This window comes from Amblyomma americanum, chromosome 9, assembly GCF_052857255.1.
Source record: "Amblyomma americanum isolate KBUSLIRL-KWMA chromosome 9, ASM5285725v1, whole genome shotgun sequence".
NCBI classification, from domain to species: Eukaryota; Metazoa; Arthropoda; class Arachnida; order Ixodida; family Ixodidae; genus Amblyomma; species Amblyomma americanum.
Window position 1 is genome coordinate 147750926 of NC_135505.1, and position 27519 is coordinate 147778444.

Consider the following 27519-nt stretch of genomic DNA (forward strand, 5'->3'; position numbering starts at 1 on the left):
TCTTCTTCTGTCACTTTCGCACTAATATGTTTTTCACCTTGATTCGTGTAGTGGCAATCCTGCGTTTATGTCTCTCGGCTCCACTTCTCCTTTCTGTCTCCTGCTCTCTTCTCAGCAACCGGCTCTTGCTGCAACCCAGCATACGTGGCACTAGACGAGATTCACCCACGAAACTCTTTTAATGCAATATCGTTAGAACTGTCACACCAGGCCTACACCAAAGTTCGAGATGAAATTCGCTGATTAGTCGAGAGACATGGCATGGCCGTGCGACATCATCATAACCCGCCCTAATGGGCAACCCTGATTGGTCACATGAGGTAACATGACCTCGTGACGCCATCACAACCTATCCACCATGACAGGTGGCAAGCTGCCACTGGATTGTCAGCAACCTGCATAGAGTGGCAGAAGATGGCAAATAAATTATTCATCAGTCGAGAGACGTTACGTGACCTTGAGACAACTAGCTCAATGGATTGTGGGCAACCTAGTTTCTGTACAGCAACTTCGGTAGAGAATGTAACTAAAAAATAAAAAAATGAGACAGTCTAGACCACTTCTAACGAACCCGACCGCCGCGTGGATGGCGTTCTTTGCATCCAAGGTTCGCAGTACTACGTGGACTTCCCAATGTTACAGCCAGAAATACAAAGACAGTGTATATTCGCTTGGCCCGTCTGTCGTTACCCACACGATGCTTGTGGGACACGATGTAACTAATCGCTGTGGAAGAATCCACGGCAGCTGGTGCTAGTTCGGCTTCTTCGTCATCTTCATCTAATTCCTGGCAGTGATGTAGAGGCAGAGAGACATCATCTTGATCATTGTGCAGGCTTTTTCATGTGGGCCGTGTCATCTTGTTTAACCAGCACCATCTAGCTTCTCGGCAAATCTGATTGCCATTCTGCCATGCTTCAGCTGTACGCTTCTCTAATCACCTTGTTGTTAAGCTTTGCTATGCTATTAAATAACTGCCCTGGAAATGATTTTATGCGCTAGCAAAAATTGTACTTACTCACGTGGCAGTTATTATCAGATGGATTTAGCATTCCATCTACTTCTTTGAATTGAGGTTGCTCACAAAGGCATTTTTATTGTTTTTTGGCACGACTGTGCACCACTCAGGCCAAAGATCCTGTTCCTCTTTGACATCATATCAGGTGCCATTCCATTGCTCTGTTGTTTATTTTCCGCCGCACCGTTTGTAGCCAAAGTGCACGGAAATACTGCGAGTCATAAAGAATATGCTACTTCGGTATAGTCACCGGCCGTCGAAAGGTTTGAGAAGGCGCATACGGAAGCCCTCTTTCTCGGGCATACTTGGCAGCAACGTACCGGTAGCCCTTTGACGTCTGCCGTTAAATTTCTAGCTAAATGCGAATGGTGATTAAACTCAAACCTCAGTACGCTCGAAGTCGCTCGCTGCACGTAGCAGAGTCCTGAACTCTGCTCGCTGTGTAAGTTGACCTTAGTAAAAGCCTACCAGAAAATTAAGACAGAACCGACATTATGTCGGACGTCGTTTATAAAAATGAGACAAAGCTCCCCATAAGCTGGCGGTTAAGAAGCTCTGCAGCGAAGTTGTCCGTGCGAGCAACACCTGGCACATACAAATGATAACTGTCGTCTTACTCTGCCGTCTCTTGACGTTGATCAACGCAGGTAAGCGATCAGTTTTATAAGATGTGGATTACCGCACACTATGCGCATAAACAGCGCGAATAGTCATGTCTCTGGCGAGGTTAAAGTTTAGTGACAGCCCAAATTGTCTTTTCTCAATTTTCGAACAGAAAAAGAGCTGTTGGTTTATCCGAGGTTTTTGGAAGAGCGAAGCACAGGTGGGAAGATGGTGCTCCTACTCGGCAGTGACATCACACTGAACTTGGAAAGAAGCTCGGTGTTGGCAGACGAATTGCTTTTATCTACGGTGACTGGTAATGGGCACCGTCTGGAGGCTGTAAGTAAATACAAGCTCTGGTTGACTCGCTTGTAAGTGTTCAGAGAATATCGGGGCCGGAAGCTGATGTTCTCTAAATCAAATGCTGAGAAGCTGTTCTCAGCCCCTGTACACGAGAATATTTTCATGCTGTGATGGCAACGCCGCGATTAAGAGACATGCCTACTGACGTAGGTATGAAAAGAACGCTTCATTGGGGTTGACCTGTGGCCATAAAAACTGCCAACTTGACCGTGGCGATAGCGCTGGAGTGCTCGGTGTACAAATCATGTGATAATGTACAAATGTGCGAGATATTGCGCGAGAATGTACAAATCCTGGGAGATAAAATAACGGTGGAATATTCACGGCTATGAGTATGCTCAAACTCTCAGCTTCAGTAGAAGAGAATAAAACCTGTATGAAAAGCGCCCAACCTTGTCCTTTCAGGTGCTTAGGTATGCAATTCAGGGCAAATGGCCAAAAATGGTAATGTCTAAACACAACGACCACTTTAACCCACAATGTGCAGTGGCCGGTGAGGCTGAATATGTTCGCGTCGCCGCGGGTTCAGAACCCAGTGGCGGCAGTATTTATTTCATTTCTGTGTCACCAAGGTCAGGGACGCCACATGATTCTTGTTCGGGTTTGACCCCATTAAGTAGTGCTTTCGCACCAAAAATCTGAACATTATAGCACACAGAACAAAGCCCAAAAGAACCGCCGCGCTCCATGCTACAATGGCGCCGTGGCCGACTGGAGTGCACCAGATGTGCGCGAGGGGAACCAGACAGAAAGCGGGACAGCCTTCACTCAAGTGACGTGAAACAACCAACCTATATGGCATTTTTCGCCTAAATCTGACTTTGTTAGTGGTTTTTCTTCTTCTGTGCGATTTCGTCTCTTTGCTAGGAGTTATCAATACTATTCATCCACAATTATGATTGAAGCTAACAGATGCAGTTTAATTTTACAATAGTATTTTGATTTGGGCTAGTTGGTGCATTTTCGTAATTTTTATTCGGCGCAAAGCATGGAGGCAAAGAACGCATATCACAGGAGTGCCTCCAGCTGCCGACCTGCGTTCATCGCCGAGCCACAGTTTTTCACACACCAATGTGTGAGCACCAAATTCAACGTCAACTGATACTAGTCGCGAAGGCGAACCTCGAATGCAGTTTAGAACCAAATTTCAGCGACATCAGTTTTTGCTGGGGAACAGAAACGAAATATTATAGGTGTGGACAAAAATTACAACAAAATATATAATTTCATCAAATATTTGATTTGGTTTATTGTTTATGGGGGTTTAACCTCCCAAAGCGACTTAAGCTATGAGGAACGCCGTAGTGAAGCGCTCCCGAAATTTCGACCACCTGGGGTTCTTTAACGTGCACTGACATGGCACAGTACAGGGGCCTCTAGCATTTCGCCTCCATCGAAATTCATCCGCCGCGGCCGAGATCGAACTCGCGTCTTTTGGGTCAACAGCCGAGCGCCATAACCACTGGGCCACTGCGGTGGCTTTCATCAAATATTTGATGTCCATACCATAAAACACTATACTTACTTAGAGACCCATTAGTCGCGCCGATTTCTTTGAAAACAACAACGCTTTTTCTTGTAAAAAAATGTATATGTATTTTTATTTAGCGCCCTCTCATAGAAGAAGCGGTAATGCCGCTACGTGGCAGCCTTGGCTGGCCTGTGCCGGTTTCGTCATCTCATGACTTCGTTGCATGCGGATCCTGGCTTTTTATCAGCGTTAAAGTGCTTACTGCTCTCCTACTGCTACGCACTCGCTGGCTTCTAACTTGAAAAGTGAGCGAGAGAGGAAGAACTTCATCGCGTTTGCAGCGTTGAGCGCTGAGGAAAATGCAGTTTTTTTCTTGCCAGGTTACCACTAAATCTTCCCATTATTCACACCGCTTTCCCCCAACATGACGGCCTGCCTAAACTTAGAGCAGCCTACGGAGTAGTTGGGTTTCGTAACTCAGTCACTCGATATCCTTGGAGTTTTGAAGAGTTAGTTTTCTTGTGTCAAAATATGAGAGGATAATTTTTTCAAACTGACTTTCTTCGAATGTTCAAGTAGCAGTGACTTCAAACAGACTGCGGCTACTTTTGGTTTGGCTAAAATATACGTCTACCCTCAAGCCAGTGCTATGTTTTTCAGTGAGCTGCACAGCTCAGTTAGCAAAGACATTCCTAGCAGCGAAATGTCCTAAAAAAACAATAAATACACAAGTAACGCTTTCAACAGCGCCACATTATCCAAGATTTAGGACAGCTGCTGTAACACGTTCCATTGTTGTTGCACTGCAATAAAAAGCGTTATGTTCAGGTGCAGCACGAGAAACAAGTGCGCAAACATATCCTGTTAGCAGTTCCCTGCTGCCACTTATTTCTGACATTAAATACTACCCTCCAATGCTCCTCTCGATTCAATGACGTATTATTGGTAGTAGGCCCATATGGACTAAACTGACGCATCTTTCCAGATCGACACATCTTCAATTCGAGAGAACCTCTATCATGACGCTTGTCAACAATCCTCGTTATATATACTGCATGAAGATGGAGGAATGCAAGTGGTGAGTAAAGGCTTGAAGTTCCCTTAAAACCGATCACTACGCCTTTCTTACTGCGCATGGCAGCATTCAAGTTGTTCAGTTCGCCATGTTGTAAGTAAGAACTGAAGCGGACATAAATGTGAAAAGGGAAAAGTTAGGACTTAAGGCGAGATAGATATGAATGCTCTTTTATTATACGGTGTGCATACGCTAAACGACTCTAGAATATGGTATTCTAGTACCAAGATGCCAAAGCGAATAAATCTGTCCCATCTCCTTTAGTTGATGCCTTGTACACGGTGAAATTATCGACCTTGCTGGAAGCCTGAAAAAATATTTTTTCTTTGGTCCTAAATTAGATATTTCTTACCATCTTACTTCCAACTCAAGTTTAAAGCAATTTCCCCGTCACTTCTTATCAGGAAGGCATTATCAACAGCAACTTGAGAATCAAGCCTCTACTGGAACGCGAGCGTTCGTCGCAGGGGCAGATACTCCACAGCGTGTACGAAGTTCAGGAGATCATGGAAGATCTGGAAGAAATGTGTAAGTGTTGGACGTCGCTTTGGTGTATTTGGTACAAAAAGTATGCAAGAAAACTTGCTGAGCGCAATTTTGGTTTCGCTTTTAATAACAGTAAGTTTCAAAACCAGTTAATTTTACGCGCTTCTGTAACTCCCCTCGCACCGCAGGAACCCTGTAATTGTGGCACCAGACTGATTCGCAGTTTAATGAACCTGGCCATATCGTGAGTCGTGTTGTAAGCCCCAAAAGTACTTTGTATTCGGAGCCCCTGAATCTGTCTGGTATATCTACAAGCGTAGTATTTTGAACAGCGATAAATATTGGGCTCTGATTGGGAAGCTTGCTTAGTGGCGATATAAGTGTTAGCCTGCCAGAGAGTTTCTGTATGTTTGTTCACTGTATCAAATAAAATAAAATTAGCCGTGGTTTAATATTTAACAAGTCTTAAACGTGTCAGTAAGCTTTAGAAATGTTTACTCATACGTGAACAGTGACTGCGCTTGTTAAAGTGCTACATCTGCTGAGTTCCTATGGAAATAATCGCTGTTGCGTTCAAGACGTCACCCAGAGCGCCACACGTATTTCGATTAACTTATTAACTCCCAAAATAATACGCTGGGAGCTCATTTTTAGTCTTATAGCACATCCACAAATTTGAGAGTTGGTGTTTTTCTTTCTTTTTGCGCTTCCGACTGGAATCGCGATTTCGCACGCTTATTAAAGAATGCGTTAAAAGCCTTCATCTTTAAGCAGCTCGAAACACAGGACAAGAGGAAGAAACACGAGACCACAAGAGATAGCGCTCGTGTCGTCTCGTGTTTCTTCCTCTTTTCCTGTGTTTTGCGCTGCTTAAAGATGAATACATTCCAACTCGCCCAGCTTTCTGTTCTCGTTAAAAGCCTTTTTTCTTGAAATTACTTTTTACTTCAAACACATAAGTTCTGTTACTAAACAAGAAGGTCCATCTAATAATCTATGGCTGTTTTCTCTCTTCTTAGCCTTCGATTCTCTGCGGCCAGTGGAGAGGGAACTATCAGAGGGGCCAGAACGTAAGTATTGCTTCCATTTGTGCTCATCTTGGCAGCTGCACACTCAGACAAACTCTAAGGATAATTGGGAGCCGATTGTGAGTAGCGGGTGTAAAAAAGTATTTGTTTATGGCACAGTGGAGAACTTAAGATGAGCGCTGATACTGTAGAAGCTTGGGCAAGTTGGTGTGACATTATTTCTCAGCAGCGCAGGGGACAAATGGACGAGACAAGTGCACAGACACGGCGCTGATTCTGCGCACTTGTCTCGTCCATTTGTCGCCTGCGCTGCTGAAAAACATTAAGATGAGCGCTACCAGGAGGGGAACAAATTCATGAAGGAAGGAAAAAGAGAAACAATACGCCAGAAAATAGACACACGTAAACAAGGCCTTAGGCAAGCAACAAAACAGATACTGAAAAACTTTCAATTAATAATTTAGTCTCCAGATTGCATGGTGTTTAGTACTTCCGTCCAACGTTTATTCCCCTCATATATGGCTTCAGAAAAATCGACTATTTAAATGCATTGAGTCTGGCACTGTACGCTGTTACTAATTCCGCGTGACAATTTGCGCATATTCACGTATTGAGGCGGGCATAATAATTTTATCAGGCTACCCGGAAAGCGTAAACTTTCATAAAAAGAATAAACTTCAATTTTTGGTGTTGTTTTCGTGTTTACAGTCTCTCGACGTTGTTGTGCCGTCAGATACAAAATGGTAAAAAAGCCAAAATCACGTGATTCTGTCCTTCGTGGCTTAAGCCGAGTACATTCGGGTATTGGCTTATGGCGAAGAGCGGTACGGAAGTTTCGGCAAGGGGACAGTGGCCAATGAAGGAAATAGATTTCAGATGCAGTTGTCCGCGTTCTTCCTGTTCAGAAACGAGCAACGGCACTGTTTTTCCTCGCTTGGAGGACAGCTGAGATCTGCGTGCGCATTTTTGTTTCTTTGCTGGTATTACGATGTTATACTGTTCACAGTGCAATGCCCAATAACCTCCGCGCCTTCTTCGCCGAAGGCTAATTCCATTGGTTTGATTATAAATGCATATAACTGCGCAGCCCGCATTGCGACTCTGTTAATGTAGCCATAACATATGCTCCCTAGGAAGCTAGCCAGTTATCTGCAATCCAGTATATTCTAAATTCATACTTTTGTTGTCTCTCGTTCTGATAGAGCTGTATGCCGCGAGGTCTCTACCGCAAACTAACAACGGAAAGTTTGTTGTGGAGTTGCACGTCATTTCTGACAGAGAACACCACAAGCATTTCAAAGACGAATACGAACTAATTGCTTATTTGGCAGTGATGACAAACGCGGTAAGCACGTCTTTCATATTTTCTATATTAAACATGTTAATCAAAGAATGGAAAGCACAAACTATAAGCTCCACTGTAAAGCAAAGCAAGAAGAGGTTGGGGGCTGCTGGGCGCACAGCATATGGAGGCGTGGAATAAATTTGAGGTGTATCGCGTTTTAGGTACAGCAAGCTAATTGTTAGCCTCAAAAACAAAAGAAAGGGGACAACAAAATACCTCTTATTTAATTAGCCCATAACACTCATATGCTCGGAAAACTGGTCTAAATACGATAAAATCAGTGAATTTTTCTTTCTGTTCTAGTGTATCGCTTTCTTTCTAGAGAAATGTGCAATAGGGAATTTCTAAATCTGAAATTTTGAAGGAATTCTTTTTTTTTCTCAATCATTAAAACAGCTTCAACATTGACGGAAACTCTTTAGAAAGCACCTACAAGGCCATGATGGACTGTGAGCTGCCATTCTCGTTGTACGAAGGCCAGAGAACATGGCAACCTGGCCCTACAGTAACATTATCCCTCCAGCCTATCTCTGGGCCAGCTCTAGGCGCTTTATGAACCTATTGGACGCTCTATCGAAACAGTTGTGGACACTGTTTGTACTCTGAACACTTTTTCTGTATTGCCCCGTGGAGAAAGAATGGCAGCAGTGGTCATACAAGTCACACGCTATGCCATTTTTAAGATTTATCAGTAAGCGCCTCTTGCTTCATTTCAGGTGAATCTACGATATCTTGACATGCAGAACCCCAATATAAGTTTTAAGCTTGTTGGAGTAACTCAAAGGAAGGTGAGCCTTCTGTGATAAGCCAGAAATCATCCATCGCGGCGACTGCTATCTAGTACAAAGAGGGAAAGGTTGGCGTTTGATTTAAACAATCAGGCATAGCCTCGCTATAAACAGCAATACCGTAAAGAGAGGAGGCTTAGGCTTTACCTACCTTGAGCTGCCTCTTGTTAAATTCAGTAAGCAAATATTTCGAAACTGGGTGGTTTAAAAATTACACGCTGCGTGAAGACAAATAAAAGAAACTTCAATGCTGCGTATTTTTAGACCAGGGCATCAAAATATTGCCCATGCACCGTAATATACAGGAAGAAGAATATAAGAGCAAAGGACATGCATACTGCCACGACCTGACACATCGCGGAGAACAAATAAAAGAAATTAAAAATTTGGCAGAGACACTTAACACTACGCCTGAGAATGCAAAAACATTAAGGTGCTGAGTCCTGCTACGTAGTAGAATGACTATGACTACACGGCATTACTATGCATACTTAGCACAAATTTTAAGCGGCATTACGTTACTTGTAAAGCGGTGCGTCATGCAACATCGCAGAAGTAAAGTGCTGAGTTGTGTGTTATGACTATGACTACGCGTCATGATTGCGCTACTTGTTAAGGGCTGAGTCATGCTGGATTGCAGTATGATTATGAGTTACGACTAACTACGAGTCACGATACGCATATTTTAACAAACTCTATACACCCTACATTACATCTTGTAAAGTGCTGAGTCATGATACGTTGCAAAATGACAACGAGTCATGGCTATGACTGCGAGCAATGACTTCTGGCTTTACATGCTCACTAACATGTGTTGTGACATCGTACACCACCGTACTGCATCGTCCAAATTTCGTGCTATAGACGGCGGCGGACAGCGACGGGCTTTGCTCTAATGGGACATAAAATGCTTTCGCATTAAATGTGAATGCTAACACAAAACATGCCGGTCGATTGTTATGGCCTTGCCGGAGCGCGGCGGTCAGGCCGGAAGTGCCAGGCGAAGACTCCTGTCAACGTCATCACCGCGTCGGGTTTCGCGTCTTCGCTCAGCCGAAGGCATTGGAGGTACAGCATGGTACTGGGAATTCTTGCTGTTTATTCGGGTTCACTTCTTGGCCGAGTCGAAAACTGGGCTATGGCACATGGGAGGTTGAGAAACCAGCGTGCATGCACGTTTTATTGTAAACAGGCCCTGCGGTTTTCAGTTGTCTTTTCCGTATGTAAGTGCTTCGTATGTTTCACCTTGCGTTCTTTTGAAAGCGAACGCTTTTACTACTACCCTCCGTAGCTTCTACGCCGTGTGCGCGAGTTTGACCTTGAACCGAGCATAAACCACGTGACAACTATGACGTCACTCAGCCATTGCCGCCGCAACCGAGCGCTCGCCTCTTCCTAGTCACGTGACAACCATGACGTCACTCAACCGCAGCTGCGCCGGAGCCGTGCGCTCGCTCTGTTTTGACAGCCTCCGCTTTCGCCCAGCCGGTGCCGACCGATTGCAACAGCTGTCGACCATTTAACGGCAGCAGTCGTCATGGATGATTCAGGCGAGACGCCTCGTGAACTGCCTGCGTCTCAGAGGTTGGCTTTGGCTACTCAGGTTTAGCTGGGTTAAACCTTTGCCTATTTTTTTTTGCTCTTTGTTGTACTCGTGTGTGATGTCTGAGCTCAAAAAACCGAGGCAGAACGGGCTACTGCCTGGGAACAAATTTGGCTAGAGGAAGACAGAAAGGACACGTATGAGGCAGAGAGGTATAGAGATGTGTTTAGTAGCAGTGGGGCAAGTCGGTAGTGCCGGAAAATTTCAGACGGGATCGAAATGAGAGCATGGCAGTACGAGAGTTAAAGTGATGTTGAGTTCTGAAGCGCTAAGCGGACTCTAGAAGTCTTTCATTTCATAATAAACTATCTCTCAATAAAATGTAGTGGAGTGGCTTCACCCTGGTGAAGACCTGTGCAACAGTCTTAAGTCCTCAGTCGCAAACTACATCCCCAAGATTAGTGACTAGAACCAACCTCTGCCTGTTGACCTGAGCATAGACTGAGAACATCATCAAGGAAAAGTAAATCAGTAATCAGCCTCATCATTAACATCAGCAAGCAACATCATGAATCCGTCATTGGTTAAGGAATGTATCCGCCACCTTTTATTTCAGAGTGACACATTTTTTAGGTTACGTTGGCAGCGCCATACACGCTGGCAAAACCTTGCGAGGAGTGGCACAATATTACCAAGACAAAAACGTTCCCGGTGACCCTGATGTGGTGTATCTGATTACGAAGTAAGTATGTCCAAGCTTTCATAAACTAGACACGAGCCGTGGTGGCCCAATTTGCACGGCGTTCGGCTGCGGACCATGAAATTCGTTGAAATGGGCCCGCAGTAAATTTATTCTCTGGTAATGGAAGCCGCTATCCGATCTCAACAGCGGAGGCACTATTTCTGTGTACACAAGATATAGAAGATGCCCTTGAGCTCTGCCGTGCAAGGGCATGTTAAAGAAACCTAGGTGGATGAAAACTGGATCCATTCTACAGCAGCGACTGCTTCCTGTTGCCTCTATCTCTATTTTAATGGCGCGCTGCGGGTGTCCCCATGGAAGGAGTCGGCTACTGCGACTTTACTAATAATAATTGTAACGGTACTAATATGCTACTACTAGTGCGAATAATAATAAGCGATGCTTATTTATACTGCTCAGGAACTTAGAAGCATTTGCCTTGGCGCAGTTTTTCAGGTAATTATGCGAACGTATGCGCTAAGAGCGACACAAGAAGAAATTGCACACACGATACAAGCGCAAACTAGCAACTGTTTATTCCTTGCGGAAGATCCGTTTAAATTCGCAACGTCAGCTTTTAGAAGCAACCTTCCCGCCTTCAGTCACGTGACCATCACCATAACGCAGCGTCTGCATTTATCATAACAATTTCGTTTTTTGTAAGTGCAACAGAAGGACTGCTTACACACGTTCCATTTTCAGCCTTTTCGAATTAAAAACGCTTCAACTATTTCTCTTTCAATCCTTTCGTTTTGCTTACCTACAATTGCGGTCCTCTTGAACATTGATTTGCGTTTTGTTTTACACCTGCTGCAATGTTGCGCTAAATTCCCCGGGTGGTTAATTTTTTCACAGTCATTATTATGCTCTAGAAGCCTCGTGTCGACACACCTTACTGATTGCCCAATGTATTGTCTCCCGCATGCTATTGGAATCTTACAAATAATGTCTCTCTGGCATGGTATGAACCTTTCCCTGCGGTAAATGACACATTCATTGGGATTGTCACGCTTTCGCGATTGTTGTTGTTGTTGCCTGAAAAGATGATGGCACATACCCACGGTGTTGGATTCGCGATTGTGCTCTTTCGACTTCTTTCCTCTCCTCGTCTAGGGTTTTAGCAGTTTTTCGGCCACTGACGCTATCATGTTGTCAGGGAACCCACTATCGATCAGCCGGCTGATTTGCATGCTGATGCTCTCAGTCATTTTATGATCGCAGGACTTCGTAAGGCTCTGCATCAAGCAGAGCCTTCAGGCAAGAAAAAAATGTCAGTACGAAAAACAGAGAAAATATAGTACATAATAATATAAGATAAGCAATTAATGGGAGAAATAAAACGCCAGAAGTGCGTTAGACAACACGAAAGTGAAGTAGCAGGCAACAGTATAGGAGGGTAAAGAAATTAAAGTGATACTGAGGACAATCATGTGCAACTTTATAATATAATTGAAATCAATTGTGCGAGTTTTTCTGGCTATGGTGATGTTTTGTAGCTGCAAAAGAGGCATTTATTCATGCGAAACTTCAATTAAAAAATTTTCGCGCCGCATGATTCAAAGTTTTAACGTGCATACCGCAAAAGGCTCCGTTTATGGTTCTTGGAATTGAATGGAGGTGCTGTGTAGCCTCCAGAGATTCACGCATAATAATTTTTGTGACACAACGCAGTTTTTTTTTTGCGAAAGCGGCCATGAATAACCGACTCCGGTGTCTCGTTTATGAAGCGGTAGCTTCACTACCAGAGGCTACGGGCTGAGATCGCCGTGTACTTCTCGTGACCTTCGGGGCTCGGCCAAGGTCAAGCCTTCAGTTTATAAGTTTGGCGAACCAGTGAATGGTCAATGGTCAGGCCAATAGTCAAGCCATTGCAAAGGTCACAGGTATAGGTCAAGATCATTTCAAGGTCACGCCAAGGTCAAAGCAAGGTTAACCAAAATCGGGTCACGCGATCCTCTCTTGGCACGCCGAGGAACCGACCAAAGTATAGCATAACAAGAGTGTAAGGCTAAACCACTGTGAAGCTACCGCTTCTCCCTCGGTTGAACAAAAGCTTTTTTCACCCTTCATATATTATACAAACACCATTTTGAGTGAAAGTAGCTCCTTTGTAATTAAAACGCGGTAATCTAGCGATACCGGCCAACTTTAACTGAACCGCACTGCACCTTTGTAGCTAAGAAATCATCATCATCATCCTCAGCAGCAGACTGACTACGCCCTCTGCAGGACAAATGCCTCCCTCTTATTTCTCCAATTAACCCTGTCCTGTGCCAGCTGCAGCCATTTTATCCAAGAAAGTATTTTAATCTCATTTGGCCACGCTACTTTCTGCCGATTCTTGCTACGCTCACCTTCTCTTGGCACCCAGTCACTCTTAACGACCATCGACTATCTTGCCTTGGCATTACATGCCCAGTATTAGCTTATTTCTTCTTGATTGCGACTAGGATGTAAGTAACCAAGGCTAACGACACTAGCGATATAAAGTAATTGACAAATAACAGTACACGGAAAGAACACGCGACAAGATTGATACGGGGGTAATACCAAAAGTAATGCAAAAGTCGCTTTAACTTCTTAAACTATATACGTCGCTCAAACTTCATGTGTTTGTAGAGCACTTTTCTTTCGATACAAGCGTACTACACAATGCAGTCTCCATCCCAGACGATGCATTCGGAGCTGTGTCAATTCGTCTACTCGGTGACGATTTGTGTCAGTTGTTGGAGCTGCTGTTCGCCCACTGCACGGTTTGTCTTCAACGCTGCTGTTCCTGGCTCAAACTTGTTAATTAATCTCAGCACATTGCATTAGTGAATGTTGTCATCACCGTAAACGTTTAGTACTCTTCTGCTGATGTCGGACAGCCTGCATCCTTTCTTCTTCAAAAACTTCATGACGATCAGTTGTTTCTCCTTTGAACAGATTAGCTGTATGCAATGAAAACGCTCCACTAGTTCCTTGCAAAAATCTATCGGTTACCTGCACACAACTAATGGTTATTACGGAAGAGCATACCCTATAAATACGTAGAATGTGAGCGATATATGTCAGGTAATGAAAAAGTTAGGCCAACATTTACATTACTTACGGTGCAACCCTCGTATATACAAGATACAAAAGAACAGAAGAACAAAAGCACCAGAGAACAAAGGCGATGAAAAAAAAAAGAATTCAACCACCTTGCACATTGAGCGGAGATCGGCGCTGTGCAAGGAGTGTGGTTATCTGTGGCCACCAGGCTCCCAATATCCCACCTCGTCCTCGTCATCCGCGCCAACGCCTACTTAGACGCAGTCCAGTGGTATGTCAGAACACTGATAGTGAGGTTGCTTGCAAGCATACTTCTACTGGTTCGCATTAAAGAGGTCCTTCGTGACCTCTTCTGCTTGCAAAACCAGGCATATTTTGTGACCACTTGGTGGGCCGCACCTCATCACGCCTAAGCTGCGCAGCCTGAATAACGCCACGCCCCTTTCATAGCATAAGCAGCGCCACTGGCTCTGAACGCACTCTATCTGGTCCGTTTGTGTGCGCTAACCCCAACCCGTGGTTTATTCATTGATAGAAGGTTGCTCCTTGAGAGAATCCGGGCTGCGGTAGCCCTCACTCTGACCCTCACTAGGAGCTGGTTTGGCTTCTAAGGCTTGATTATCCGCCCGTGTGTTGTGTTTGTCTATCCTGGGAGCACAAAGCCAACTGTCACCGCCTTCTGTAGTTCTCCCCGAGCACAGATGACCATTCTGAAATCTACGAAAAAAGTCTGACCATATGCTTTAAAATCAATTATTACACTGAATGTTTATTTGCCCAGGCCTCACTGCTATTCGTGTCTCTGTAGGACATGAAGATATGACGACAGGAAAAATAAACAGGACTTGACCATCCCGCAATATCCTGCATTTCTGCATTACTATTAGTGTTATTATGATAAAAATATTGAAAATGCGATAACTCGCGCATAGAAAAATGATGTCTTGAACAGCACATGATGTATGAAACTTTGGCGACATTTTATTTCAAGAGGCTGTACAGTTGACTTCCGCACCCTCCTAATTTGCTCGATCCATGTACGCAAATTTTTGCAGCCGAGACATTGCAGGAAATAACTCCAGGAGAGAACTCGTTAAGACAATAACAGGTAAGGAAGAATGCCCAGGCGATCATGCTACGGGTGCGGGAAATCTGCGCTAGCAGTAATGGTTGTACACATTTTGCATTTACATTGACTGCCTCCACATTGCGTATTTGAATTTGATTAAGAGGATACACGCACGCACACGCATGCATGCACACGCGCAGACGACGACCTTCTTGCTGAATGAGAATTTTACAGCCAATACATTAAATCATTTTTATAGGAAAGCTAAGTGCGACACCACCGAAAGCGGTTTGTCGAATCAGGAGCAAAAAGAAACGATTACAGGACTATCAGACGTTTAATCCGACAATTCTGCGAAAGCAGTTGGATATACTCCAGATGGCTGCTTTGATGATTATGAATGCTTTTACAGTAAGGCAATGCTGCACTCATGCAACAATTTTTCGGGGGGGCGGGGGGGGGGGGGGTCGAAGGTGGCTGTGGGTAGGTGGACAGCCCCATAGCTAAAGAGATGGGATGGGGTTGAGAGGTAGAAGAGTAGCTGGCTATCTCACAGCTTCCTTGAACTTGATTTCACTGTCACTTCTGCGTTCCATTGCTGCGGTGGGTGGAGACCTTACGGAAGGTGAAAATAGAAGGGTTGATGGGGTCACTCTTCTGGAAGTTAGCGGTTGGTGGGCGTGTGGTGGATGGTGCTTGTGGATGGTCAAGGTGGGCTCCGTAGGGTGGGGTGAGGGATCGAAGGTGGCAGTAGGTGCGTGGCCAGTCCCCTGCGGAGGGCAGGTGGTTGGTGGGTGATCGTAATGAAAGAGGAATTACCACTTCAACATAGACGTGGTTGCCAGGGGATACGGTAGCCCTGCTTTCGTATCAAACGTATGCAGTTTACTTCGCGTTTCTCTATACAAGAAGTTCTGGCTATAAAACATTATTCTCTCCGTTTTTAAACGCCGAACCTGTCTTTCTCAACTGAAATGCTTATCATGGTATCCCTGTTATAATTCATGTGGTGTCTCCGCATTACCCATCACCAAAAATGTGCGTAGCTCCGCATGCATAGTGTAATCAAAAGCACGCTATTCACAATCATGCAAACGGTAAGGTGTATTATACCAATCTACGAATACGAGACCTGCGAAACAATGTGATTCACAACTCAATTCATCAAACCATAAAGACAACAGGAAACTGGGCATGTATGGAAGATCCACGCAGGGCATGTGACGTCAGTAGAATCTATGTGGAGTGCTGTGCAGTCGTACGCGCAATCCTCGGATCCTGACTCATTGGTCGACTTATGATTAACCCGTCAGTAAAAGACTAAACCCTGCACATTGCTACTTACACTTTTAAGTTAGCGCTAAAAAAGTTAGCAAAATGCGCAACTCTGGCAGCAGAATTCTGTAGCAAACTGTAAAGAGGAAGATGACCAGAGGCTGCGGCGGCAGCGCCGACACACGGCGTCAGACGACCGCGCCAACTGCTTGGGCTGGGACCTGTGGTTTCATGCTCAGCCCAATCTTCGCAACCCAGCTTCTCGCATACCAATAAGCCCCGTTTTGAAGCAAATAATAATGCGAAGTGCCTAGACGTCTCAAGTCCAAGATTCTTGCGCACGAATTTCAATTGGCACGCTACTGTTAAATATTCTAAGATACTGCAATAGAAATATTGAAGGTAAAATTCCATTCCTTTGTTGCATAGCAAAATCTTTTTTAGGGTTTGCTAATCGCCCACATTGAGTAAAGACTGGACTAAAAAAAAAAACCTATTAAGTACGTTTCTGTCTGTAGCAGAAAAGTTAATAGGAAAAAATGCTGACCTGCTGAGAGGATATCTGCGGCTATATTGATTATTATACTGCAATGTTATGATATATGAGAAATTGACAATTTCCCGTTGAGAGATGCGCTTGTCGAGGATTTTTTTGTTACAAGTCCACGAGCACCACGTTAGCATGTAAGTACTGTGCGAATAGAAAAAGGGAATAGAACAAGAGTTAAAATATTTTTTTCATTGTTGCAGACAAGAAGTTCGGTGTCTGTAATGGTGGTAAAACTTTGTTTTGCAAAAGAATTCGAGGCCCCCAGGCCTCCTGGGTATCCGTACGACCCCACTCACAGTCTAAACGTTCATGTGGTGTTGGCCCATGACGTATGCGGCCTGGCTGACGGCGATCTTCTGCCTGACCAGGTCCGCTGACCGCAGTGAGGTCTCCCTGTCCTCCCTGGTTGTGAGAAACACCGGCCCGACGGAGGGAGGGGACGCCGGGCATGATAGAAGGATGCGGGGAAGAAGGATGCGGGGTGGCCTTGGGGTGGGAGCACAAGGTGCATATGGGGGGTACCGGCATACATTTAGAAAGACTGGCTGGTGTAGGCAACATTCGCGTCTGCAGGCGACGCCAGACTGACTGCGCCCCGGTACTGAGGAATGAGTAGAGTGGCGGGTATACATGAGGCGCTCAGGTAGGTAGTTTGCGGTGAGCTCAGAAAACGAGTGCATACGCTTTTTCGAGAAATCCCCCATGAGGTCCGCCTGTACGCGGCTCCTAGGCCCTCGGGCTAAGGAGTCGGCAGCCTCGTTCTCGGGATTTCCCGAGTGCGCAGGCGCCCAGACGAGCTCGAAGCGTCGGGGGAGGGGGGGGGGGTGCAGCAGGCGTTGTGCAGGGGATGAACCTGCTCCTTGTAAAGTTTAGAATGGTGGTTTTTGAGTCACCGATAATGTAACGGGAGTCTGTGTATGCCAGAGCAATGGCTATAGCGGTTTCCTCGGCTTCCTTACAGGTGGTGCCTGAAGGAAGCTCGAAAGCTAGGGGTGTTATGTGGGGGTTGCGGACAACCGCAGTGGCTCCGTACTCATCAGTGTTCCGATTATAAAGGCACCGACCACACTGAATTGTTGAAAAGGAGCTAGCACGTACCTAAAACCACTGAACGCCATTAAATTTTCCCAGTGACTGAATGCTAATTTTAACTTTCTTTTTCAGGGGTTGCAAGCCGGGGTGCAGTGTGCACTGCACAACGAGTCGCACTGGGAGAAGACATAGCGAAAGCCTACAGAGGCGTCCGTACGATGGCCCACGAGCTTGCCCACTCGTAAGTGCTGGCTTCGATTCGTGGCTATGAATGCACTATGAATGCACACGGCTGCAGATTTCCATTGACCATGCAGGTTGGGAGCGCACCACGACGAGAAGGGCAAAGGCCCATGCTCGTGGTCTCATGGGTTCCTTATGAGTTACCAACAAGGCGGCACGAATAAGTACCGCCTCTCTCCTTGCAGCGAAGCACAAATCAGGAGCGTGGTGAAGTAAGTTGCAGTGTTCTTATAGGCCTTTTCTCGGAAGTAATGACGTTGCGAAAACATACACGCTGCTCAAAAATCGCCATGTGTAAACGCTGAAAAAGAGAAACTACAGGAAGACGACCGCTGCATGAAAATGGAAACGTATACCTGAGGCATCCTCAAAACAAGCAACAGAACAGGAAAACAATCAGGATAAACGTTGAGTAGAAATCACACGCACATAAACTAGATTTCCGCAATTTTTTCAAAATTGGTAGTCTGTTTCTTCGTTGAGAGTAGATGCAGACATCAAATGCATTTTATGCAAACCATATAGGTTTCTGGGACAGCTCATAGTAGGTGGTATCTGCACTTAGATCCTGTAGGAAGGCGAAAACCTTTAATGGCTCGTCGTTGTCCGTCTGTCCGGGAAATCTGGCACACTATGACGTCATCAGTGGCACAACTACTATAACCCATACACTCTTAGCAATTACTAAGTAATGAATGATTAGTAAGTAGTTAAACATAAAAAATAAGTAGAGTGTTCTTGCGGGCTAGTTCGTTCATTGCAGAAAAAAAGGTTAGTACTGCGCGAATTAGACACGACAGGAGAACAGGAACAGCAGCCGTGTTGTCGTGCTTGTTCCTGTTCTCCTGTCGTGTCTGATTCGCGCAGTACTAACCTTTTTTTTTCTGCAATATAAAATAAGAAACAAAAATAAATAACTAGAAAATAAGGAAATAAATAAAGGAAAAATAAAAAATTAAAATAAGAACTTGAAGAAACCATCACCAACAGAAGCAGCCAAAGTGGGCGCAGAAAGGCTTTCGCCTCGCGCACTTTAGATCGCCAAGGTGCCCCCTGAATTTTAGCCTAAGTCTTTTAACTCTTGAACGTGTTTTCGCCGTTACCCGATTGTGTCTGTCGAACCAGGAAGCACAGAAGTTCTCCCTGACTGGTGTAAAGGCTTGACTACACTTCCCGATAAGCCGCTTTTCCTAGGTAAAGGTCGGGTTCAACTTCCTCGTCGCTTTTGGTGCTGCGCGTGCTGCTGCGTTCAGCCATTTCTTCTTTCTTCAGTGCTGGTTAGTAAGCTGGATGCCTCGCTGTTACCGCACTTAAACTGGGCGTACCACTCGCCTGCTTTTCTGTGGCCTTAGCAAGCAATATTGGCGCAGAGAGAACGTATGAATGATTAAGATGATGACGATTTCAAATTCATCACACGAGAGGCTACCGAGTCAAATTCAACTACATGTTTCCAAATTCCTACGATCCGCTTCTGCGGTGAAGTGGCTAACTTATATCACGTGGTATGGACATGCCAGAACAAGATTGCGAGGTTCGATAACCCAACAACTGAGGACTGGGAGGCGGCGCTGTCCAGTTCATATTCGGAAGACCACCTTTCGCTAGTGAACCGGTGATGACAGGCGGCAAAATCCAGTGGGCTCCTGGAACGAGGGCCCACTCAAACAACCTCTATTTATTTTGCGCATCAATTATTTTTCACAGACACGCACACAAAGGCGCCCAATTAGAATGAGCAACGTGAGCTGCAGGAGCATGGCCGAGCCGTGTAAGGTAACGGTAAAAGAAGCTGCTGTGTTAGGGCCCGCGGTAGATCGAATCTCGTTCAGGATTACTTTAGTGTGGAGCATCATCTTTTTAATGCCATCCTGACGGAAAGGTTCGAGTGATTTGCGTAAAATCTCGGTTTTATTTTTTTCTTAAGGCTCCCCGCAGCTTCCGGATGATAGCCGCCGCAGATTGCCGAAAACGGGAGCCAAAAGAATTTCATCATTTCTTACACACTGGGATGCGCATCATACGACTGGTCGCATCCTGCGCGCACATTTCTTCGTGAACATGCCAGCTACCAGGCCCACTGCAGCCGAATTCAAGGCCAGCGTATCGCCACCGGGAACCTTAAAGTATCTTTGGCGGGCATTGCTTATATTGCGCAAAAGAAATCAGGGCCTTCAAATATAAACGCTCCCTGCAAAATTACAATTATATGATGGGCCTACTGCAAGAAAAAGGAGTCGCATGTGCGGCCTTTCCACGTAAAAATTTCTTTAGACAGTCTATAGACTGTCCATAGACTTCTTTCTATGCAGTCTATAGACTCTCTAAGACAAACCCTACAGAACAGTCTATAGACAATACCATTCCAATAGGCAGTCTATAGACAATCTATAGATTTATGGCGATAGACTTTTAGTTGAATTTTGACAGTCTATAGACTTTGAAAAGACAAAAAGAAATATCTGTAGGAAGGCAACACAGTCTATAAGAAGTCTATAGACTGTCTATAGACCATCGTTATAAGGGTTGGCAACTTTAAGATACCCAAATTCGAGCCACGGAGAGCATAAACACAAATAAACGGACCATGACGCAAGTGTAAAGAAGGGAAGCTACCAATACATGCCACAGAAACCATTCAAGTCAATCCAAGCAGATTGACTTCAATGCGGATAAGTTCATAAGCGCATAAGTTCGTGTTAAGCTAGGTATCAGCCTCGACCGCTCCATGGTTACATCAATGTTCCAGGACTCTCAAAAGCAGCTCTTCGACGTCACTCCGAACACCCACCATGAGATAGGGCAAAGCGCACTTCGATGTATTGTTATAAACTTTGTTACTGCGGTTCAAGAATGTGCGCACGAACGGTGCCGTCGCGAACACAAAAACAAGTGGAAACAGGTCAGCGCCACAGGCAACCTAGAATATCGATCAAGGAGGCACTAACGACGATATACCGTGTGTTTCAGCGGGCACTTTCAAAAATTTTTTAAAATGACCTTTCTGGGATAAAAATGCGGACTTTGCGGCATAGTATTACTAGTGTTGGCGGACACCAGAAAACTTAAATCGTCTTAAGTAGTAAGCCGGTTAACTATTTTTTAATAACTAACTTTTTAACTACTAGAATTAGGCTCCTAGCTGCAATTAAAGATTTGTAGCCAGTCGTTAGTAATAGCCATATCAGTTTTGTTAGAATTACGAAAACGCTTAGCGCTGTGGCTTGACAAACTTTTGCTTTTTCGACTAGTTATGTGCACTCGAGAGGTTGCTTTGCATGCAAGCTTTAGAAAAGGTATGCGTTTTCGCACGATGCAGCCAAATTTTATCTAGGCACAGTGACGAGGGTAGCTGCGATTTTGAAATTATAAAATACTGATATGTCCATTACTAACGACTGGCTACCAATCTCTAATTGCAACAAGGTGGCTAGCTAACTCTACAAGTTGAAAAGTTAATTATTAAAATGACTAATTATTAATTACTATTCAAGACGATTCATCTGTTCTCTGGTGCCCGCCAACACTGGTAATACTATGCCGCAAAAGCCATATCCTTACTCCAAAAACCCTGTTTTTGAAAATTTTTGTAAGTGTTCGCTGAAACAGCCGGCATATCAGAGAAATTTTCGACGATGTGGAAAATCTAGATAGACGGAGAAAATCTGCGAGCAATGGAAAATCGTCGACAAACAATCATGTTGTAACGTCGTGGTGACGTTGAAGAACACAGTAGCAATACTGTGAAAGCCAAAACTAACATTTATTGGGCGAACCTGTGCCCACAATAAGAGGCTACACTTACAGCACAACGGTAGCGGCGAACACGGTCGGCGATCGTCGAGAATCTGCTCCGCGGGTCAAGCGCGTCGGCTGTTATACAGCAGTCGTCGAATGTTCCAGACTAACCGTTGGGACCCGCGTGCCTTCCACAAAGTTCTACACCATTCGCGTCAGGCGATGAAATCAGATAACATAAGGTTCGTCTACAACAGACAGCGAACAGAAGCATCGATGACTTGCCAGAAACTTCGGATAGATGCAGGCGCGTCCCGCGCTGTGCGATAACACTTGTTAGGCGGCGAAACGTGTTCGCCCGATAAAGATAAGTACACGTGTCAATATTTTTACAGTAACTCTGGCCCCATCACTCAGCAAGCAAAAATTCACGTTAATCCCACGTGGTCACAGTCAGATTAATGCAAAAGACGGAGATGCGCATGCGCGTCGATGGTATCCCGTACGTCAGGCTTTGAGAATGCCTCAAATAATCTGGTGCAGTCGACTCACGACGCGCTGATAAAGAACTATTCGACGGACATTAACAAGCGCTGTTGGCGAGCAGCAAATGCAGGATCAGACGCTGAGGCAACGACAATAATAATAATTGGTTTTTGGTGGAATGGAAATGGCGCAGTATCTGTCTCATATATCGTTGGACACCTGAACCGCGCCGTAAGGGAAGGGATAAAGGAGGGAGTGAAAGAAGATAGGAACGAATAGGTCCGTAGTGGAGGGCTCCGGAATAATTTCGACCACCTGGGGATCTTTTAACGTGCACTGACATCGCACAGCACACGGGCGCCTTGGCGTTTTTCCTCCATAAAAACGCAGCCGCCGCGGTCGGGTTCGAACCCGGGAACTCCGGATCAGTAGCCGAGCGCCCTAACCACTGAGCCACCGCGGCGGGGCGAGGCAACGACAACGTTTTCGTGGTCAAGACATAGATTAACGTGGAGGCTGCGTCACACGTGTCATAGCTCGCGAGGCTGTTCAAGCTGCTCGTAGATATTCTGGGCAATGCAGACCGCGATAATAGAGGGAAAATTGCCAAGGATGTGTCTAATATAGAATTCGCGGCACCTTTTCTTTTGTCGGGGATTATTATAAAGGAGAACTCGCTCCATACGTGATATTGATCAGGAAAACGTGTTTACGTTTCAAAAGCATGACACTATATAAATTTAGTTTAGTTCAATGAAAGACTGACACCTATTGTCCCCTCGCTTTGTGTTTTCATGGTCACCAAGGCTAATTAGAGAAAAGGCTTTTCTGCGGCACTCATCATATTTACGTATATTTTTTAACTTATTCAATCCTCACTGAAACACTATATGATTGTCGCTTCTGTGATATGATCAACGTCTGCATTTTCCTTCTTTCTTGACGCCCACTGCAATTTCGTCTGGATGTCAAGCATACACCTGTCATATTTCATCATCCCAATGTGCAGGAACCTTCACCCCAATTGTCTTGCCGAGTCAGCGACAACAGATAACATGGTCAAGCACAAAAAAGTCCCTGGCCAAATGATCACCGAAACTGAATACTGCAATCTAATTCTCAAGCACATTGGATATGAAAAAAATGTCTACGCTGAAAAGGTGAACTAGATGCATTCACTTCTTGCAATGATGTGATATGTGCTGATATACGCTAGCTGTTTCAGTGAAGCCGAGAAGTAACTTGTAAGAACGGGCTTTTGTACAGACGCGTTCCGCATGACACGCAGTGCACTGGAGGCCACCTTATCCTGGCTTGTGCTTTATGAATATTCAATGCGCCACATTTGCATGCACCAGGCACGCAACCCATCATTACTTCAAGGAGTGAGCTCTTACTACAAGTTATACTAAGCGTGATTGTATATAGATAGCTTTGTCACATTATAAAACCGGTGTTAAGGTATCAGCAATGAGAAAGTCATGCTAGCTACTAAGCCTGTTACCTAAATTATAATAGGTTAACTCTTAACTATAACAAATTAGAGCGTTATAACAATTATTGATTGTTCGGTGGTACTTCATACTGACTATATCAATTTTTCGAATTTCGAAAACATGATTACGTTCGGCGCCGTAGACCAATCAATTTTGGTCCCCTCGGGCACCGTTCAAAAAGCGTACGTGTGGAGAACGCTCTCGAACGCCAACCAGGTGACGTCATTTCGTGCCTGGGCTGCAGCAGCGAGCCGCGGCGAGACCGCTTGGCATGTTTGCTACGCGGTAACGTGTAATGGTGGGCGCCGCTCTGCACTCTCGACATTTGCGCGGGTCTCGAATAGCGTGCGAGATTACCAAAATTCTGGTTGGGGTATAGCGCCACAGGTGATAGAGTTTTAGAAATTCTAAAAACTGGCGTGGTTATTAGGAATGACAAGGTCCAATTGAAACCAGGCGCTGAAGACCACGTTCACACTCCCAAGAAACTTCCTGCAGATGGGGCTGAGTGAAGGACACCGTTGTGCTCTAGCTCCGTCTACAGGGAACTACCTACGTTTCCTTGCTGTTCTCGCGATGCCATACAAACCGCCAACCTCATGCACCGTCACTCGGCGTCCGTGAGTGCGAGTCGACTGCAGCCCACCTTAGATGGAGCAGCAGATATCCATACAGTAGCGCTCCTGTATATCTTCCCGTAGGCAGCGGAGTTGCGCGACTGTTTTCCCAGCGTCGCTCCTAACACTATTCGCGGAGTGACGATCCCGTGATCCCATATGCGTCAAATGTTCTAATTCGCCTCGGCTCATAGCCAACGTATAAGCCGAAAGCGGCCAGCCGCTCCCATTATGACTGCAGTCTGCTTTTTTAATGCGAAAGCCTTTAATTGCTCATCGTTGTCCGTCCGTCCGTGAAGCCTATCACACTATGACCTCATCAATGGCACAACTGCTATAACCCGTATACTCTTGCAATTACGAAGTAACGGGTAATTAGTAATGAACTACTAATTCGTTGTGGTTTTGTAATTATGTATTAATTAGTAATTAGTTAAAAACCAAACAATGAAATAATAACAACATAAAAATAAAATAAAACGTAACTGAAAATAAAAAAAAACAAAGAAAAGAAATACAAGTAAAATTAAACAAAGATAACATTATAAAAAAACTGAAACAATGCAATGCTCCAGGCTCCGTGGAAAAACCCGCATTCTAGAAAGTACCATTCCTTCGCATTCCTGCACGTAAACAGACTTAAGTGCCCTGAGAAATTTCTTATCCAACTGAGGGGGTATTGTACAGCCACCACCGGAAGGAAGAGTGGCGCCTCCAAACTGCCACTTTCTTAGTTTTGAATCAGCCGACTTCACACGTGCAACGCTGCTACTTTGCAAGAGCAGATAGAGCAGATTTCCTCCAGTATCATCGCTCCTGCCACACGATAAGCGGCTCTTCTGCGGAACTTAGACCAAAATGGCGGACCTTCGCGCAGCTCTGTTCCCTAAGCTGAAGATGCCAGAACACTGTTTTTTTCAGCACAGTAGTTTTGCATGAATTATTGTGTTTATGACTGTTGTGCATGTATTCAATGAAATGGTCAAAGTGAGACTAGAAATAAGTTTTCTTCTTTTTTCTTCTATTTCTTAATACGGTCTTAAACATGTTCGTCTGTATGTGGGATGTTATGGTAGGCGAGTGAGTGTCTTGCTGTGGTCTGTGAGAGGCAGCGTACATGTTGAAATGTGCGCGAGTTTCTGCATTTGCATACCCTGTGCGCATTTGCCCTGCGAGCAAGAATTCTGTACTTGTAGACCCGGCTCTGTGTATTTACTTTCCGCGCTGCCGAGCAAACAGGGGCAAGAACCTCGTGAAGGTGCTCGTAGCAGCTTTTTTGTTCGTGTCCTGGCATTTCTTTTGTAATGCATATAAGAACGCTAAATAAATATTGATTGATTGATTGATTGATTGATTTTTATATTGATTGATTGATATATTGACTGAGTAATTAATTAATTGTTTGATTGATTGAGTAATTAATGAATTAATTGATTGAGTAATTGATTGATTGCTTGATTGATTGATTGATTGATTGATTGATTGATTGATTGATTGATTGACTGACTGACTGACTGACTGACGGACTGATTGCTTGGCTACCCTACAAAAGCTCCAGGGCCCGTCCTTCTGTAGAACCGGAAACAAGCCGGTCTGCACGAGAAAGAGCGGCTACTGCGATAAACGGAGCGAGGAATGCGTTCTTCGCGTTGCGTTTCCCCACAACTATGAGCGTGGCCTAAGTGTTACCGTCAGACAAGTTAACTATTCTTGTATACTTTTGTATATAGCTCACTAGTTAACTTGATTTTCTTCTTTTCGGATGTCCGCCAACGCTGGTATTAAGATGCAGGAAAAGATATAATGCTAGCTCCAAAAGTATGGTTCTAAAAGCAAGTGAAGAGCTTACTCTGTATTGTGACAGGATGAGGTTATTACAGCCTGGTTATACTTAGAAAACATTTCTGTGTAGAACCGACGATAACGAGAGCCGTATGTTTGCTTCGACCGCACTATTCCAGCGACAGTCCTTGAAAATATCAGCTAGAAATAGTAACAATTCTGGAGCATAACACTCAGTCATCTATGATAGCTGATATGGAAAAAAAAAAGGAGTGCTCCGTGGGGCTTGGTATCCTTCCGTTGATTCGAGTGTTTCCTCAAGTGTCGCATATCTGAGGATAACTGATAAATATAGAAGTAAAATGTAATCACTATGGAAAGCTGTACATAGTTGTCCACTTTTTGAAATGCGATCTTTCTACTTTCAGACACCGGACTTAAACAAAAAATGCAGAATAAGGTGCTTGTCCGAGAAAGACTCTCGTCGCTTTTCGAGAGAAGTGAATATGCTGGAAGGAATGAAATGTGACGGCGAACATGTGAGTATGATGGACTTGACGCTTAAAGCGACAACTCCATGAACACTTCTTCGCATATGTCCCGAGCGCCTGCGCGCACAGCGCCGCGCCGCGACGGGCGTCGAAAAGGGGCATCCACCTCCATGCTCCCGGTTCTGGCTCGCTCCCCTTCTCAAGCAGACTGAAGGAATTTCAAGGCGTAAAGAAACGCGGTTTGGGGGACGCTAAAAGGACAACTGAAACCGCAAAGACAAGTGGGGGGGAACCTGAAAGAGCTCCAAGCCATGAAAAAAAAAAAAGTCCCCGAGAGCCCCGCGGTCCTCCGATTGTTGTAAACCAGACCACGCAACCACCCGTTATTATAGTGATTATTTATTTAAAATAACAAAAGGAAGGTAAAAGATGTTTGCTCACCCCGGCATCTGCCATCACTAATCGGTGGCACCTGAGCTGGGGTAGCGGAAATAAAGGATAGCAGGCAGTTTGAAGAAGTGAAACAAAAGAGGTGAGGGGATAGCAGGAAAGGGATAGGGGTGAGGACATATATACACTATTTACAAAACCACCCGTGCGCAAGCGCGGATATCTGACATGTACAGATATCTGCGCCCTGCTCGCAGCTGCTCACGCCTCGCGCATGCGCAGACAAGCTCCAGCGTTCGCCCGTGCGCGCAGGCGCTCCTCCCGTACGCCTAGGATGTTTCGATCGAGTTGGGGCTCAAGAGCTGCGCTCCGAAAGGAGGCTACCAGGCACCTTGAAATTCCTGTCACGAAAGCATCGTAAAAAGACTGTATGACATAACATCCGGCGCGCCTGAGCAGTTTAACCGCTGCAGTTATGATAGAGCCGCCAGTGCCGACTTGGCACATCAGTCATGGTGGAGGAGGGCCCTGGATGCGGCAGATGCTTGCCGTCGTACTCTGAAAACTGAACGTCTTCAGTCACAAACGAGCTGTACGGCAAGGCTTTGGGGTCCGCGCTAATCACATTTCTCATACTACAAAGCACTCTTTATAATATGCTTCAAAGAAACAATCGTCGCTCACTCATTCGTGGTGAAAGCACGTAAAAAAATGCAAAAACTTCAAAAGTACAACGCGGAACAGCTACCGCCAACGATCAGCATCACCAGGAATGCAATGGCATTTAATTTTTTGTCTTTCTTGTAGACATGCAGGAGAGGAGTATGTGCGGATCACAAATGGGATCCTTGA

At 45.0% G+C, this 27519-nt stretch overlaps 1 protein-coding gene across 1 annotated transcript; it reads left to right on the forward strand.

The window, feature by feature from the left end:
• Window positions 1–1616: 1616 nt before the first annotated feature.
• Window positions 1617–27519, forward strand: LOC144103774 (venom metalloproteinase antarease TserMP_A-like). The gene is made up of 13 exons (XM_077636428.1): window positions 1617–1665; window positions 1794–1960; window positions 4441–4533; window positions 4935–5058; window positions 6036–6086; window positions 7247–7389; window positions 8106–8177; window positions 16593–16740; window positions 17557–17665; window positions 17742–17879; window positions 22901–23051; window positions 26215–26325; window positions 27475–27519. Exons 1-13 carry the CDS (start codon window positions 1617–1619, stop codon window positions 27517–27519), a joined length of 1401 nt encoding a protein of 466 aa, XP_077492554.1.

Bases quoted from the DNA above. Each gene is read 5' to 3' on its own strand.
- LOC144103774 (XM_077636428.1), top strand. From the start codon at position 1,617: ATGATAACTGTCGTCTTACTCTGCCGTCTCTTGACGTTGATCAACGCA. The intron at 8,178-16,592 runs GTGAGCCTTCTG...TCATTGTTGCAG, and splicing joins TTGGAGTAACTCAAAGGAAG to ACAAGAAGTTCGGTGTCTGT. The intron at 17,880-22,900 runs GTAAGTTGCAGT...CCCAATGTGCAG, and splicing joins CAAATCAGGAGCGTGGTGAA to GAACCTTCACCCCAATTGTC.